General features: G+C 41.7%; 1 protein-coding gene across 3 annotated transcripts in view; it reads right to left on the bottom strand.

The window, feature by feature from the left end:
- LOC117772130 (mediator of RNA polymerase II transcription subunit 13-like) overlaps positions 1–17,565 on the bottom strand; it is a 77,515-nt gene that overhangs the window by 47,239 nt on the left and 12,711 nt on the right. For all 3 annotated transcript variants that reach the window (XM_034603075.1, XM_034603074.1, XM_034603073.1), the window contains exon 2: positions 12,205–12,442. In XM_034603075.1, coding sequence (XP_034458966.1) covers positions 12,205–12,442 — 238 coding nt within the window. The remainder of the gene's footprint in view (positions 1–12,204; positions 12,443–17,565) is intronic.

Raw genomic sequence — 17,565 nt, 5'->3', positions numbered from 1 at the left:
AGGAGAGGGGGAGAAGAAAAAGCACAACAAAGCCTGAAAAGAGGAGGGGGGGGATGGAGACAGGGCTGGAAGAGGCGAGCGTTAGAGGAAAGAATGAATGAACTTGTTGACACAGGAAAAAGAGCTCGAGAGTCATTTTAGATCAGCGCCGGATATTTTTTTATTAAAACAGATTAGTAGTAAAAGCACCTGTAACATTTCTCTGTTTAAAAGGTGTCACCGACGCTCGGCTCGTTCTATGAGCTCATACCTTTTCACTTATTGTTTGCCTTTCAAAAGTAAAGGGATACATTTCAGCAGGATGATATTAATGCCTCTGTGTAGAAGGCCGCTGATGAAGAATGTAGGCTTTTCACTATGAAAACGTTTTTGTTCTTCATGGTGAATGTTTCATCAATGGAAAATACCTTTGGATGTCGATCATCTTCATTGACTCTTTTATTCACTTCCTGCTCGCTTTATTTTACCCTAATTGACCCGTGTGGCCCTTGTCTCGTTAATCATTAACAGCTTTCATCTACTTCCTATTCACCAATTCACGACAAGTCGTAACCTTAAAAGACTTTCTAACAAAACCTTAGAGAAATTAGTACTTTCAACCACATTATCTGGTCACTTTCCTGTCTGCACCATGGCACCTTTTCTCTACCGACAGCGTTCGACACGTATCCTGACGACTGGTTCAACGTGTGTTTGCATTCATCGCTTCTGCCGTGCAGAGGATGCAGGGATCAAATCAGCACAGGTCACTGTTGTGAATGCTTCTCCTCTTCACTTGATAATTTGTGGCGACTCTAACCCTCATTTCTGCTCTGATCAGCGAGGAGTGAACACTGGACAAGAGGCAGGTTACATCTTGGACAGGTCGGGTTTTTTATTTTTTTTAATTTTATTTGGAACTTATTATTTCATTTTTTACAACTTAATTTCCTTCCATCTATCTGTCCATCCATCAACCCATTATCTATACCACTTATCAGACACAGGTTGAACATTAAATAAGTTAATTAAGTCAATCAAAACTTTTTTTTGAAGATGATGGATGGACCACTGGATTGACCATTGGAGAAAACATGGTTCTACCCATAAAGCGCGCCCAGGAACAGGGTGAGTGAATGTAAGCTGCACTAAATTGCACACACTTAAAGATATCAGATGTGAATTTAATGTGTTCTTCCCTGGCCCAGTTTCTGTGTAATCTTGCTCACAAACAAAAATACAAACCAGCCAATAAACAAACAGACAGAGGTGAAAACACAACCTGCTCGACCGAGGTAAATGTGGTTCTGAAAAATCAGAACGAGCAGTAAAGTGGAGAGCTGAGGGGAATGACGGATTATAAAACACACCCTGACACCAACTATTTTAGAAGAGCTTAACATTTTTACATAATGCGATGGACCTGAGAAGGTGTCAGCCCCAATATAATCTTAAAGGTTAGATTTCACAGTATATTCAGCTCCTCGCTCTCGCCATCCAAACGATCAGGAGGTTCCGGCTCGCAGTAAATCATGAAGAGCCGGCACTTCAGGATCACCAGTTTGAATCCAGGCTGCGATAATCAAGGAGGGGAAATGGACACCGGCCTCCATTCACTTAACAACTGCTGCTGAGATGCACTTCAGCAAAACACTTAACCCGTCACTGATTCAAGGAGGCCCATAAGTAGAAAATTGTGGATGTACTGAGCTGGATGCGATATGTGCTATTAGGTGGACATGTTGTAAATACCTGTCTTTGTATGAGTGGGTATACAAGGTGTACATGTACTCTGAAAATCTACACTCGTAAAGAAGAGTTTTACAAAACATTTTACAAAACTTTTAAATGAGGTAATTGAAACTACTAAATGTTAAGGTGTCAAATGCAAATATAAAAAATAAGCTGGTTTTACATATGTTTTGCATTGTGAAGAGTAAGATGTTACGAGAGAGTATTAGGGTCATATTGAAGAAGATTTCAAGAATAATGTTGTGATGTTAGACTAAAGCCGTAATATTATGAGAATCTAAATCGTAATTTAATCAGAGAAAAGTTGTAATTTTACAAGAATAAAGTCCTTATTGTGAAGAATTGTGTAATTTAAAGAGAAGAAAGTCTTAATATTATGAGGATAGAGTCATAATTTAATAAGAAAAGAGTATTTTTTCAGGAAATAAGCAGGAAAGAGAACCCGTGCTTGCCGGCGTTCCACTCCTTCTGGATCAAAGAAAACCAATCTCATTGAAAAACTACAAAACCCCTTTGGATATCATGCAGATATAACCCATGATAACCTCAGTTGACCACAACCAAACATTTCCCCCACCACAAAAGAGGAAATTATTCTTTCCTCCAAAGTATAAATTGAAAACACGCTCTATTTCAACGCAGGTGATAGACAGATCATCTCATATCCCCCCTCAAACAGGACATGAAGTCTAAAATTATTCTGCAAATATTACAACTTCATTCTCGATATCTCAGATATTTCCACCCCTTTAAGAGGCCCTAATACTCCACCATAAGATATAGATCCCTAAAATAAACAAGAAATTATGAACAGCCCATTAATACCTGAGCATCCTCGCCAGCGGATGCATAACACTAATAACCTTAATCTAACCTGTATTTCTGAAGCAGGTGGCAAGTGGTGAAGAGGGTTCGTCTCCACAGGCCAGATTATGAGTTCACAGCCAGACGTGGACAGATGGAGGCAGAGGTTAGCCCTCCCTCCCACGCTCTGATACACACACACACATTTGGCAACCATTTTTTTTCACAGGACAATTACCTTGCGACCTCTGCCAGCACGCGCACACACATTCTCGGCCAATTACACACACACACACACACACACACACACACACACACACACACACACACACACACACACACACACACACACACACACACACACACACACACACACACACACACACACACACACAACGGTCACAGTTGAGCCCCACACAAACCTGTCATGATGTGTACATACACACTCGACATCCCCTCCAGTCGCACAAAAGATGGCAACCAGCTCCGTTCGTGAAGGGCACAGCACCCAGCTGCAGCTTTCCAACGCGGGAGACAGACGAGCGGAGACTCTCCCCACATATTTTGCACCGATTTTCTTTTTCGCCTTGTTTAAACCCAGTGCCTGAAGTCATGTCCAATTCAATCTGGTTCTCTGTGCTGTTAATTCCATTATCTCTGATTATTTTCTCATAAGCATTGCTGCTCTAATCCACTTGTTGGTCACATATCTTTGTTGCACCAGCCAACCATTCAGCTGATAATGGGTATGCACGACCCCGTTTTTTTAATTCACCCCTATCTCACTTTGCTCGCACATCCACTGGTAACTGTGATGACTCGGAAAATCATTTTAGAGAAAGATAATAGCCCCCCCCCCAAAACAAAAAAACTCTGAATTTGTTCTGCTAATGTGAAATAATGCGTCCAAGATATGATGTTTATTTGTCTCTCTGCTGCCTTGTATACCTGTGCTGTTTTATTTTGCAGTCTTTAAGATCATTTCTGAATTAAATATGCACATCATTTCTCAGAGACAGTGTGGTTAAGACTCCCTTCTCTGGAACAACATTCACCCCCAGCAAGGATTTATTCCAGTCAGACAGGGGTTTTTTTTTCTGCTGGATTTCCCCTTCTTTGTATTCTTCTCAGCTTCACTACAGTTTCAAGAAAGAAAAAGGAAAACTCTAGGGGTGTGAAAAGCTCGCTCTTGGTAAAATAAAACTAAAAACATAGATGATTTTTATACTAATTCCCAATAGCAGCCTTAATATGAAGCACATATCTCAAATACCTTTTTAAAAAAAAACATTTATGTGGCAGGGATCTGATTAATGATTCAGCAGCCGGAGATGATCTGATAACTACGCCAGCAGCTGCGACGCATCGTTACGTGAACGGCCCGCTAACTCTTCCTCCTGCTCCCACGTTCACCTTGACCACACGCTGGTTTGGTGGCACACGGGTGCGCCGCCTATGGTGTTATCAAAGTCATCAGCACTTAGTTTTCTGCCGTAGAATTTCTCCTATAGAACATCCACAGTCTCATCAGCAAATCCATAGATCAATCCTGCTACAATACTCCTGTGGCATTGGTCTATCGCCGACAAGTGACCGGTCAAGTTGTTGAGTATAGAAATAATCTCAAATACCTTAAAACCCCTGTATGTAGCATTGATCTTGGGCTTTTGCTAATGATTATTGGTGCCATCGTCCATCGCGGTGTTTTCCCTGTACGCGCTGTCACGTGCCACTTCAGCAGTCATCACCCGACCCGTTGATCATATTTTTGGGCTGACAAAACAAACTGACATTTCCATTTCAGTGATCATAGCTGATGGTTTTTGAATCAGAGTAATTTATAACGAGGGCAACACCAGAATATCTTAAAATTCTGAAATCATCAACCCACGGGAAAGGCTGCAAGGCTCAGTGGCCACACGGCCCATGTAGCACTTATTACTGAGTCTTCATTTGTGTTGAAGGGCATCTGCAAATTTAATGGAAGCTGTGTTTGAGATGTTATCATGTTTTTGTAGTACTAGAATGGAAAATAACATAAAATGTGCAAATTGAATATACGTAAAATGAAATAAATATGCTTCAATGACAAAAGCCCCTGGAAAAATAACACACTGAGAGACAGGAACACTTAAGCGGCATCGTAACTATCTCATTCTTTGAGACTGAATAGGATTTGATGATATATGAATCTGAAAATCCAAAATGATGGATTGGATGAAGGTAAAAGGTTTATTAAAAAAGGACTATTTTGTAAACAATAGAGAGATAGAGACTGAAATATGACTCAGATGTAAAATTTGAAGCTGTTATGGAGGAGGAGTAATGGTTCATCTCACTCAGGTGGGAAAGTCATTCCTCCACAGCGAATAAAGGAGACTGCAAGGCCACTGCAGGGGAAGAGATAAATAATTGGACAATTGTACCAGAACAGAAAGAGCATGGCCAGGCGTCTAGGTCGTGACATGAAAGTATGAGTTTTGTTTTTAAAGTCAATGCGACAGGAGAAATTCAGGGACATTTCGGATCAAATTCTGGCGGCAGCTTCGCGGACGAGATGCAGACGGAGATGTTGGCAGTAATATGTTTGTGGGTATACTCTGATTTGGGAGATGTGGTGGGTTTAGATTACTGCTGTGATGCGGGGCTCCCACAGCAGTTTGTTATCTGAGTCACTGCAGTGTTGTCAGTATTGATGGGGAAGTCTTGCCAAAAGAAAAACACCAGCAGAGTCTTGTAAAGGTTGAGGTTAAGGTGGTGGACAAGTATTAGACCAGAGGTGTCAGGGAGGCAAGAACAGATGATAACCGCTCAGCTCGGGTGAAACTTTATCAGTCCCCATGTGTCATATAGAATAGACTGTTGAAAGTAAAGTGTTGTTGGTCTCAGGGCAGCAGGAAAAAAAACATGTGGTGTGATAACAGGGCCAACGACTCGAGTCTAAAGAAAAGAGGGGGGGCCCCCAATAACGAACCATGGGCAACCCCAGTGGAAACAGTGTGCACTAAATGGTTTTTATGTTTTACATTTTTTTTATACATCATGTTTTTAAGAATACTGCTTATTTCTGTCTGAAAAAACTGACAGGAAATGAACATTCTGATGTCATGTTGTTAATATAAACAGAACAGCTGCAGACAGGGATTTTTGTTTTACATATGATTGAACATAAACTGCTATTCCTGTCTAAGCTGACAGTGCAGTTCAACAACTACAAAGTAAGATGAGAAAATCAAGACAGGGATATAAACAGATTTCATTAACAGACAGTAGAACGCAACATTTAGGCATTCATCCAAATTCCTGCTTCTTTTTGTATTAGGATATGTTTCAATAAAAACAAGCAAACCCACATTTCATCCCAAACAAATCCCATATGACACCCTAATGCAACACAGATGATGCCTTTTGTACCAGCAAATTCATACCGAGGTATTCTAGGTACTTCCCAAAAGTGGAGTCAGGTGCTGTTGCATTATAGTTTCTATGATTTCATCAACTCTCTTCCTCATTTCAGCGTCTCTACGTTGTCCAATGTGATCTGGAAACAAAAGTGCTGCCACTGTGCCAGCACATTTCCATTCTGTGAAATAGATTAAAATACAAATTATAAAAGAACCTTAACATTCTCCATGTGTCTCTGTCTTCACGCCACTAATTTTTGTTTTCCAAAAGAATACACAATACCTTTAATTAGAAGGCTGTGAGGGCTTTCATTTGGTCTGTGTGTGCTTGCCTTTGGTCGGTGTGATGTGGCTGCTGACTTTGAGTCTGTTTGCAGCCGGCTGTGACTAAGGCCATGTTTTTACCGGACACAACTCAAACACATTTTGAGTTGTCATTCATTCTCTCAGAGCAGAAACACCTTAACCTGAACCGACGCTGCCGTCTACTGCAGCCCCTCGCAGGCCCCTGCAGCCTCGCCCTCGCACACGCACCACACTGACCCGGAGCATCTGTTTGCTCTTCATGTACACTTCAATTATTTATCGGCCTCAACAAGCCGATAAATAATTCACCACCGTCTTACATCACTGTTGTCACAGTAACGCGATAAAATGACACTTTGAGTAGAATGTGGTGGTTTCAGTGTAGCAGGTATTTCCAATAATTATATCAACACGAGCAAAAATATCATGTTAGAATGAAAGAAAGTGAACACTCCTGTTGCAGCACTCAGGTGTACAGCTCTGTCCATACTTAGAAATACATTGACTTTAGTTATTAAATGATGTTTAATTCAATAAACTTGGAATATTCAAGCGATCGTGTTTTTCAGGAGAAGCTTGTTGTGCTGTTTAAATGATAAATAAATAAATGAATAAATAATACTATCTTCCAACCGGGGATGTCACAATACAACAAATTTGATAACGTGTGAGCATTACCATTTAAATTATGTGAGCCTGAATACCGAAATCAATAACACAGCAAAAATAAGAATACAAATAAAATATAGAGGCTGCTACAGAACACAAATGCATGTGCCTTTGGTCAAATTTCCAAATTTGTTCTTGTATTGCTTCAACTGACATCTCTTTCTCCTCTTTCAGACAGGCACTGGAGATCCTCCAGACTTTCTGTATGTGAGAACACAAATGTCCGAGTGAGAGCCTCTGGATTTTCTGCAGACTTTCTCCAGCCAGTCCCCAAGTATGAAGTCTGCAGAAAGTCCTATGCGAGAACAAAGCATCCTCTGCAGGATTCACCTCCAGTGAGTGGGGGTGTTGATGTTTCTAATGCGCGACAGATTTAGGAATGACAAAAAAGAAAAAAGACTGCAGATATCTCAGGATAAAAAAGCGGCAACACACATGTAGAAGACACTGACGAAGATGTCAAGAGGGCTTTTGGAGATAAGGGCTGACGCTGGTGTCGATGTCCTGGAAACACAAACATATGATCTCCGCAGTGGAATTAATATATGAAACCTCCATAGAATGTCCAGACCCTATTCTCCAGACTTCTCCCGGAGGCCATGTCTGAAAACGGCTTTACTGATGCGATGACATATTCATTCGGTGTGTGTGTGTTTGTTTGTTTGTGTGTGTGATGACATTGCACTATAAATGACTTCACTGCCTTTGCGTGTGTCTGTGCATATGCAAATCTGCTGTGACGCTCGGGTTGCGTAACCAGAAGGTTCAGATCATATTTTCATTTGTATATGTATATGTGCCCTACGTCCGTGTGTGTGTGTGTGCATTCATATTTATGAGTCAGGTCCAAAATATGTCACTTTCTCTGCGGCTGTGCTGGCAACATGCTGATGACTCAGTCCGTTCAACCCATTAATCCTGTTTGCTCGCAAACTGTACTCTACTCGGGCTCTGATTAAATATGCTGTATACATTACAGGCCAATGTCATTTGATTTTAAAGAAAGTGAGGTGCCATGTGTTGAACATCATGTTTAAACACTTGTCATTGAACCAAAGACAATATTAGAGAGTGCTGGAGTCGAGTGTGAGAGCAGCAGAGAGGTAACACTAGATCATCGCTGCTCACGCTGCTGGCACCATCTCAAAAGGCATGATTTATTTAGACGTAACTTCTGCTACGATGATTCATCACCTTCTAACAATATCAAGACGTTCAACAGTTCTACACTGCGATCGCACTGCAGGATTCATGGCTTCTTCTCCACCACACTCTGAGGAGTTTTAAACCAGATTCAGTTTTTCTTTACTTAAAAATGCTTTGCTCATAATACAAAAACAAATAAACTTAGAGAGGTCAGCCAAACCTAAATGCAGCTAATTTAAATAATATCACAAAACTCTAATCAAAAGCAACTGTATGCACACTTTGGTTTGACTGACTCCATAAGTGTCCTGCGAGGTTTATGTGCCATTTCTGAGCAGTTTTAATTTTACCCAGGAAAAATTGTTATTGAACTTCCTGACAACTTCAGAGTTCATAACAACAAACAAAATGGAAATTATAGACGTATTTATAAGGATTCAAAGGAGCAGTTTAACAGTTTAGTATGTAATTCTAAAATATATTTGTAATAACTGCCGATGGGGATGTTGAAAAATAGTGGTGTAAAAATATTGAATGAAGTGTGAATATAATTAGGCCCCACTTTGCAATATGCCCGGAAACTGTGGTTAAAGCATTTTTTTTTTTTAAACTGAACTGTAGAAAACTGTATACAGCCTTTTTCTTGTTGTTGTGTAAGAGATGTTATGCAACATCCTCGTCTTACACAAAAAACACACCCTCTGAAAATTAATCCATTCACTGCTCCGCTAGCAGACTGTGAATTAGGCGGCTAATTCAACAACATGTCAATCCACACTGCTTTGATATTTGTCAATTCAAATAATGAATTACATGCTTTGAAATGAATTACTCTGAATGTTATAATGTGCAGTGAGATGTAAGTTAAATAGTATAATAATACATTCAGAAAATGTAAATGTAATGTATGCGGGGCTGCACTTCCCTGCAGTTTATGCTTCAGGCTGCTGTTCTGCTTGTTTCACTGTTTATTTAGGTTTCCTTTCAACTGTTGGGCCACACCAAGAGCAGGACAAAAACACAGTGCTGCTTTCTTTTCAATATCCAAGCCACATTAACTGTATGAGCCATATCTGTCATAGAGAGAGGATCTTTGTTGCTTTGTGCTCAACACTGCTCGTTCCTCATCAGAAATGTGTGACTGTCACGGCACAGGAGGGTCTGAATGATCTTCTTTTGAAATGTTAATGGGCGGTTTGTTTCATTGTCGCCAAAGGGAAAAGTGGGAGTGAGAGTATTTATGGATCGGACACAGAGAGATGACACCCTGTACGGGTCAAGGAGTCCACTGCTGTGGACTTTTTTTAATGCAAGCGTCTCGATACATGAATCCATTTGTCCCCGAGGTAGCAGCACGTGATGCATTATATCAATATTTTTTATTGTAATGATCAGGTCAGCAAGAGAACGAGGCGAGAAGTCAACCAACCAGGAATATCACGAGGAGCAGACTGACACATGTGAGAGACCAAAAAGAAGAAGTTGCGGCGACGCGACAGAGAGAACTGCCGGGCAGAGAAATCTAACACATAAGACATTCCCACAGCAGACAGAAAGTCAGTCGAGTAGCTCTTTAACACTTTGGTAAAACACTGATATTCCCCGTGTTACAACCGATTCTAATTTGGGGGAAATCCAGCTTAGGTTTGATGAACGATTCTTAACTCCTTCTCACACCCAGACTGCTATTTTCACTGCCTAATAGGAATTGTGCAGGGAGACCTGTGAGGTTTTTGTATGAGTAAAGAAGTCTTATTATCATAATTGCAGGCAGCATGTGTGTGAGAGTCTGTGCATCTGTCGAGTTGGAGAGTAATCCTCCTCGAGAGCCATATTACATTAGCACAGGCTCTCCACAACTGAACTATGACCTTAAATTAATACTGGCGGCAAAACACACAACCGAAAATTCACAAGTCGCTGATTGAATTTATTTTGAGCTTGTTTTTGAGAACTTTATCCCCTAAAAACGCTCCACTTGACTTTAATTAACCAAATATTTTTCCATTGTACATTTGTTGAATTGAGCCATTAATTCGTTCGTCATTAGCAGACTGCATCTCCATGTTGCGCAATCAGAAAAATAATGGATAACAAAATCTTTACACTACTCACACAAGCAATCCAAAAGAATCAATAGCTATAAAGTGTAATTAAACAGGCTGAGATTATTATTAACTGTATTAAACCTCAGTGTGCTTCTCTAAGGGAGCCATAATTAACGGTTTAGGCAGCCATTAGCAGCTTGCAAATGGGTGAAGTAATGCTAAACTGTCACACAGCTACATACTTGTTATATGGCCTCAAGTGACACATTTGTGCTCTGAATGCCGCCACACATTCGCCACACTGACTCTGCGTTTGTGTGATTTCACCAGGCACCAGCTACTGATCTTTTAAAGGAGACGTATTATGCTTTTCTTTTTTCTTTTTTTTTTAAGCTAAAAAGTCAAAGGCTGCAATTTCTGTCCGAGCCCGACTGAGCTGAGAGGAAATTAACCGAGCCCGACCGGAACACGACGAGAATTCTGTTTCTGGGCCTGAACCCGACCTGAACCTCATGTTTCCCCCGACAACAGCCACAAGCAGCGTAAAAAAAAGTCAAGTAGACCAAACCCAACCTGAAACTGAAAATAATTTCAACATTTTTGTCCGAAGCCACAATCCAACAGAAAACACTGCCCCTGAAACGCCTCGTCAGCGATCCGGCCAATACACCCGGGGCGTTGTAATGTAATGTGACATCATAATGCCCCCGATTTGCATAATGCATGGCTAACAGCTATAGGTCCACCTCCTAACAAAGCCAGGTAAAGTGAGTGTGGCAGCTGACATTTCCTACATGCACTGGAAGCGATTGACCAATCACAGATCAAAGGTTTATGTATGTAAAGTACCAGCAAAACACGCAGTAGTACACAAATAAAAAACATAAATGCTCTGGAGATTAAATGTATAATGTCATCTTAGCCCATGTGCATGGTGTATTTTCTCTATTACAAATGCCTGCACAGTGCGAGTATAGGACTCTCCCCAGCAGCAGCGAGAACATCTGCCCAATATCTGCTGCAGTGCCTGAAAGGCCTTTTCACATCAAGTCAGCTTTAATAGGTAACTGAAGACTGGAATTCTCACTATCGCTCCAACCTCTGCATCCGATACTCCTGCTTCTCTCCTCCTGACTGTTGTTCAGAGAAACCGAACCTGATATAATCCCTCTCCCGTTTCCTCCTCTCCCTGTCTTCCCGAGGCTTAGTCGATATGTTAGACTTCTACACACGTGCCCAGCCAGATAATGCAAATGTTTCTATAAATAGGGACAATAGTGCTGACAGTAGCACTCTCTCAAGTGAGATATCTCAGTGTAATGTTCACACACACACACACACACATGCTCTTTGTAAATACCGGCGAGAAAAATCCATCCTATTGCTGCGAGCTTCATCACAGTGATGGTCCCGAAGCAAATAAACACTGGAGCTGCAAAGCAAACCCATTTCAAATATGTGCTATATGAGGCTCACGTATAGGACTATGCACATACACACAACAAATCAATGCACCCGACACGTCTTAAACAAAGAGCATACAGCTTGAATCCGCAGCAGACCAAACAGCTTGAATCTACATAATGCTTCAGCCAACACAGCTCATGTACAACACACACACACACACACACACACACACACACACACACACACACACACACACACACACACACACACACACACACACACACACACACACACACACACACACACACACACACACACACACACACACACACACACACACGTATTATGCTTCACTATAAAACTTCACTTGTACAACTCGAATTCATGTCGTACATCTCATTGTAACACACAACACAAAATTCACTACTTCTCAGTAAGTTTGACATTAAATCCGCTAAAAACCATCAGTCAACCATATTCCACATAATCATTACCCGGTCTCTAAAATCTGATGCAGTATAAAAATCCGCCATAAAATTATATAGTCTGTAGAAGCCTCTAACCTGAACTTTCAGTGCATAAACAGAGGCTGAAGTGAAGCCTGATGAGATGGAAAAATAATTGAGATGGATAGAAGAGAGAGGCCACACTCATCCTTCATCTCCTCTTTCGCCGTCTCGTTTTCTCACCTTCCAGCTCATGATGGATGACGTCAGAGAGGTTGGGCTCCTCGCCCCACCAGAAGATCCACAGCTCCTTGGCGTCGGGCTTGATCTTGCGCCGCCACACGCACAGCAGGTTGGCCTGCACGCAGCGCATGAAGCTGCGAAGTACCGGGTCGTCCTGGGCCGGGGCCGAGATCACCGGCCCGTACTCCCCGCTGCCGCGGAAGCTGTAGCAGCGCCATTTAATGCCCGTCAACTCCGCCTAGGAGAGAGAAGGGTAATGATTAAAAATTGTCGCTGTACGCAGCCCATTACAGAAAAATGAAAAATCAGTAATACAGCAGCGTCGTTAGGTGCAATCACTAATAAACAAATTTCCCTAAGTCCTCAGTTCCAATGTGATTATATTTAACCTAAATGCACAAACAATTTGTTGATTCAATAAGACAATCATCAGAAAAAATTAACCCGCAATAATTTCAATAGCACAGTAATTGATTAAGTAATTTTTCAAGCACAACGACCAAATTGTTTCTTTAATGTGTGGAGATTTTTTGTTGTTTTCAGTTTATATTATTGTAAATTTAATATCTTTGGGCTTTATACAATTTTATGAAATAATCCAATATATTTCAAGTCACCATCTCGGACAAAGAACAGCCTTTTTCTCATTTTTTTCTACATTTATAATATCATTGTGCAATTATAAATAATTGTCGCTGAAGAAGCATATCACACATTTGTAAATTCATTTTCGCTGAACTACATGGTACATATTGTGTTTCACATGAAAGAAACCATCAGACAATGCTGATTCAATCAATAACTGCAAAGACGCTTGTGCAATGAAGCTATATCTCCATTGGCTTCCTGTTTGCACAGCTTTGATCCTTGTGTAAATGTTTAAGTACATTTAACGTCTCTCTGTTGTGTCATTATAACCTTATTTAACTGATACTGTCACCCGCTACCGCTGTAAAGGTACAATCAAGGTGTAACTGTGGCAGAGAGGGGGAGAAGGCGGAGGCGGTGAGTCACAGCGAGACATAAAGGATGGCCTTGAGTGAAATACAGGGAATGAACTACTACAGCATAGACAGCATTGAAATATAGAGGGAGCTACAAAGAGCGAGAGAGACATAAGAGGAGGAAATACTGTCGGGGTCAGTGGCTGGAGTCCGGCCCGGCTACTGACTTCTTCTCCAGTTAATCTGATGGGATGATAGGTGTTTATGTTGCCTGTTGCAGACATGGGCTTAGAGGCTGTGTGCCACGAAACATTAGGTGATGAGCCAGAAAAATATGGCTCTTTGTCCTCTTCTCGTACAGAAGCAGAGGCGCCAGTGAATACGCGTGTTGAAAATTAACACACGTGTAAAAAATCAGTGACGCTGGGATGCTCGTACAAAATATGCTAGTTAACAAAGCCGGTGTCGAACAGGACGGAGATTTGGCAGCTGTGAGGATCATGTCTGGGACACTGGCCCAGGCGCCGAGCTTTCAAAGAGCAGCTAAGAGAGGAGAAACACTGACACACAGGTAGAGAGGAGCTGCTGGCAGAAAAATGTTTTTACGAGTCTTTAGCCGCCTTTCGAACCGGGAACATTTGCGGGAACTCCTTGAATTCCAATCGCAGGGACAAGGGTCTAAATAAAGTTCCAGGTTGATCTTTTTACCCCCAAAAAAGTCCCTGGTCGGGGGGAGGTACTTAACAAAAGTGCCAGAACCTCAGGGATGGGGCATGCAGTGCTGCACATACCTGATTGGTGGAGTACTCCAGCATTTTATTTCAGCTATAATCTTTAAAAAACTGTTTTTATTCTATAATGTTCTCTTGAGTGGACGAAGGAAAGGAGGCTCCACAGCTCTGATGACAGTTAAATGACAGAGAGCAGGAGCCGAGGATGCTTGCGTGTCTGTTCAGTGTGTGCACGGGAGTGTGGCAGGGACGCGTCCACGTCACAACACAAGTCAATCCAAATGCATGAGAGGGAGTCTGTGTATGCACCACAAAAATATGTTATGACCAAAACATAAAGTGCAGCGTCTCTATATGCAAGTGCACACCGGGGTTCAAACGCGACCCCCGGGAGCATCCTGGCTGCAAAACGCAGCCATAATTACATGCATACAGGCAGTGTGTGTAATGGGAGATATAAACATTGGTGCTGTGATAAGCCGAGCCCTAAAATTAGCCACGACAAGGTCAAGGATGCCGTTTCTCCCAAAGCAAAGAGGAAGACATCTGCTTGCACTGCCTCGTCACTCCCAGTCAATGTCAAAAGTTCCTTCACTGTTTGACACAGCTGTCTGCTGCTACTGAACCGGGAGCAGAGACGAGGAGGAGATGATGGGGAGGAATAAGATGTCAGAAAGTATTTTCACAATAAAAGGCAGTTGTTTGTTTTATAAGAGAGGGCACGCTCTCTGGTGAATCGATTGCAGACACGTTGTAAGACATGTTTAAATACTCTGCTCGGAACAATAACTTGACGGATGTGTTATTTCCAGGGGTCAAACTAATACCAGCTGCTTACAAACAGCCAATTTTCATATTTACATGACTGAGCTATTGCTTGTTACAGGTAAGGGAAAGTAGAAAAAAACCTGTCAAGCGTGTGAATAACTGCAACAACTCTGGGGACGAATTAAATCCTGTTGTGTAAATAACAACCCGTAATTATTTCAGCTATAATTCAATTTGTGTTAGTCTTAAAAAAAAAAAATCAAGGAGCAGTGGAGACTTTACACTTACATTAGAAATGTTAGATTTGACCCTGAGTCAGAGTTTGGGTAAGTGGACAGGGCAGGGTTAGGGTTAAGATTTCAAAAAGTGAGAGAGAAAACAAATGAATGGATTCATAAGCATGGGTTGGGGTTAAGGTAAGGGTTAGGATTATATATATTATTTAAGTCTTTCCTAGGCTGAAAGGCAGTTTCCATTCACCTCCTGGAAGATACACTCAAGGAACAACAAGTGAAAAGAGATGGATACCACTGGGGTTCATTATGACATTAACTCATCCAGGATTAAAATATATTCAAAGCAGAAACAGACGTAAAAATATATAAATATACTGCATAGATAAAGTAGACCACAGATAAATATACCATGCAATGGCTGTATCCAGCAGTTTCTAGCAGTTATTCTAGGAGGTAAATGATTTTTATATTGTAAAACCGGAGTTTGTAAACGGCAATGATGGTGGGAGAGAAGTGAATTTCCCACGCAAAGAGCAAATCAAAATACGTATCCAAGCAGTAAATTCCTCGCCATAAATGCGAGAACGAAAGAGCGAATCAACGATTATTCTAGCCAGCGACCTAAGTCTCCCTTAAAATCTACCGTGGGGGTAAAAAGGCGAAAGGAGTCAAGGAAAAGCCAGCGGATTTGGTTTCACTGTCAATAAAGCCCGCGCTCCACCAGGCCCCTTGTTCTGTAGGTTGGCTGGTTCAATTTCTGATTGAGTGCAGGAGCAGAAACAAAAGTTTTCCCTTCCATTCCTAAGACGGACCAAAGCTTTGACCTTACTCTCACCTCTATTATCTTTCTCGTCTCCGCTCTCCGTCTCATCTCTCAGCGCTCTCTCACTGTCACGGACGCCTACTGAATACACCCAGGACTATCTCACACGCTCCCTCTCTCCCTCTCATTCATTTTTTTTTCTTCTATTCCTCTCTCCATGTCTTTTTGTGTAGTAAACAGAGAAAAGATAATGGCTAACCATATGTTTCCAGAATTGTTTGGTGTCAGCACAGAGGATGTGGGAGATTGTGCTCTTTTTCTTGTGTTCCATTAAAATCCCTCTTTTTTGCTGCTATGAAAATCTGTGTTTCTTCCGCTGGGATTGATTCCTTATTATTTTATTAGAAAATTGTTTTGTTTTTTTTTAAACATGCAGCTGAAGAGTTAAAACACCATTTCCCGAACTTAAGGGGCACTGAGCCCAGGGCTTGGCAAAACACAATTTGTATCCGAACCAAAGGTCAGCTTCAGTGCACCAGACATGTGCTAACAATCAAAAGAAAATATTGAAGTCAGAACATTCATCTTTAGCACACATTGTTTTAAACAAACAGGAGTGGATAAAGACTGAAAGCGAGTGATTTACACAGAAAAGAGGATCCTGTTTCCAGGGATTGAAAAGGTTGGTCACTCTGCAGGTCCGACAGACAGACACATACATACAAGTGTATTCTGTATATTGTTTAGAGCCCAGGAGCTTTACAATGCAGAGGAAGCTTCCATTACTTAGATAGCAGAACCAAGAGGAAAACACTTGACATGCACTTTGCAGGAATGCTTCTGCAGACTGAAAATATTTTTATCCTGCTGCTCTGTCTCAAAAAACTTTTAAATGGACCTTTTGAGCTTCCCAACATGCAGCTGCATGTGTGTTTGTGTTGTATTCCCCTGTAGGAAAACACACACACACACACACACACACACACACACACACACACACACACACACACACACACACACACACACACACACACACACACACACACACACACACACACACACACACACACACACACACACACACACACACACACACACACACACACAGTCCTTTTTCCAAGCATAAACTCAGACGAGACTTGGCTCCTGCCTGGGACAGAGAGAAGTATGTATATTTTTACTTTCACGACCGATGAGAAGTGAATGAAAAATACAGAAGAAAAACTGCATTAGCAATATTTAGTCTACTTCCACATCTTGCACAAAGTAGTGTGTATATGCAGGTTCTTCAAATGCATGTAAACCCACTTAAAATGGCAATCGAGTCCTTTCCCGTTGCCAGCAGCAGCACTTGCCTTTCTGTTTTTCCCCCGGGAGCCATATTCCACGTCACTAATGTACTGCACACAACGCGTCGGGAACGGGAAACACATCACACGACAGAAGAAACCACCGTGGCGACTAGTGACAGTGTTAAACTTTTATATATTTTACTTCAATCCCGCTTTCAAACTCTATGCCGACTGCGTGTCTTGCCAGTGATGCGTTTTGCACGATATGAAGAAAACTATATTTCCGACACGTAAAAAGCGAATAAGAACACAAACAGGCCATTAACGCGCCAACGCCTGGAAGTTTAATGCGAGTCCTAACGTCTCGGCTGCCAAAATAAAGACAAAGAGCGCGTTCACCCCGGTGTCACGTTTCCATCACTGCCGATCGGAGCTGTAGCCGATAAACACACTTGTCTACTTCCGAGTCATTTGACCTGGGAGTGACGGCCGATTCATTTCATTCCCATTGCAGACGAATCCAGTTGTTAGAGGGTGATAGTGTGTTTTTTGACCAATGGAAACTGGGCTTTACATGCGGATGCTTCGAGCTGCATTAAGGCCACATTTCTATCAGAACTGCAGCTG

The sequence above is a fragment of the Hippoglossus hippoglossus genome, chromosome 12 (assembly GCF_009819705.1).
Source record: "Hippoglossus hippoglossus isolate fHipHip1 chromosome 12, fHipHip1.pri, whole genome shotgun sequence".
NCBI classification, from domain to species: Eukaryota; Metazoa; Chordata; class Actinopteri; order Pleuronectiformes; family Pleuronectidae; genus Hippoglossus; species Hippoglossus hippoglossus.
Note: the sequence above shows the minus strand (reverse complement) of the source record. Positions and strands in the feature narration are given on the sequence as shown.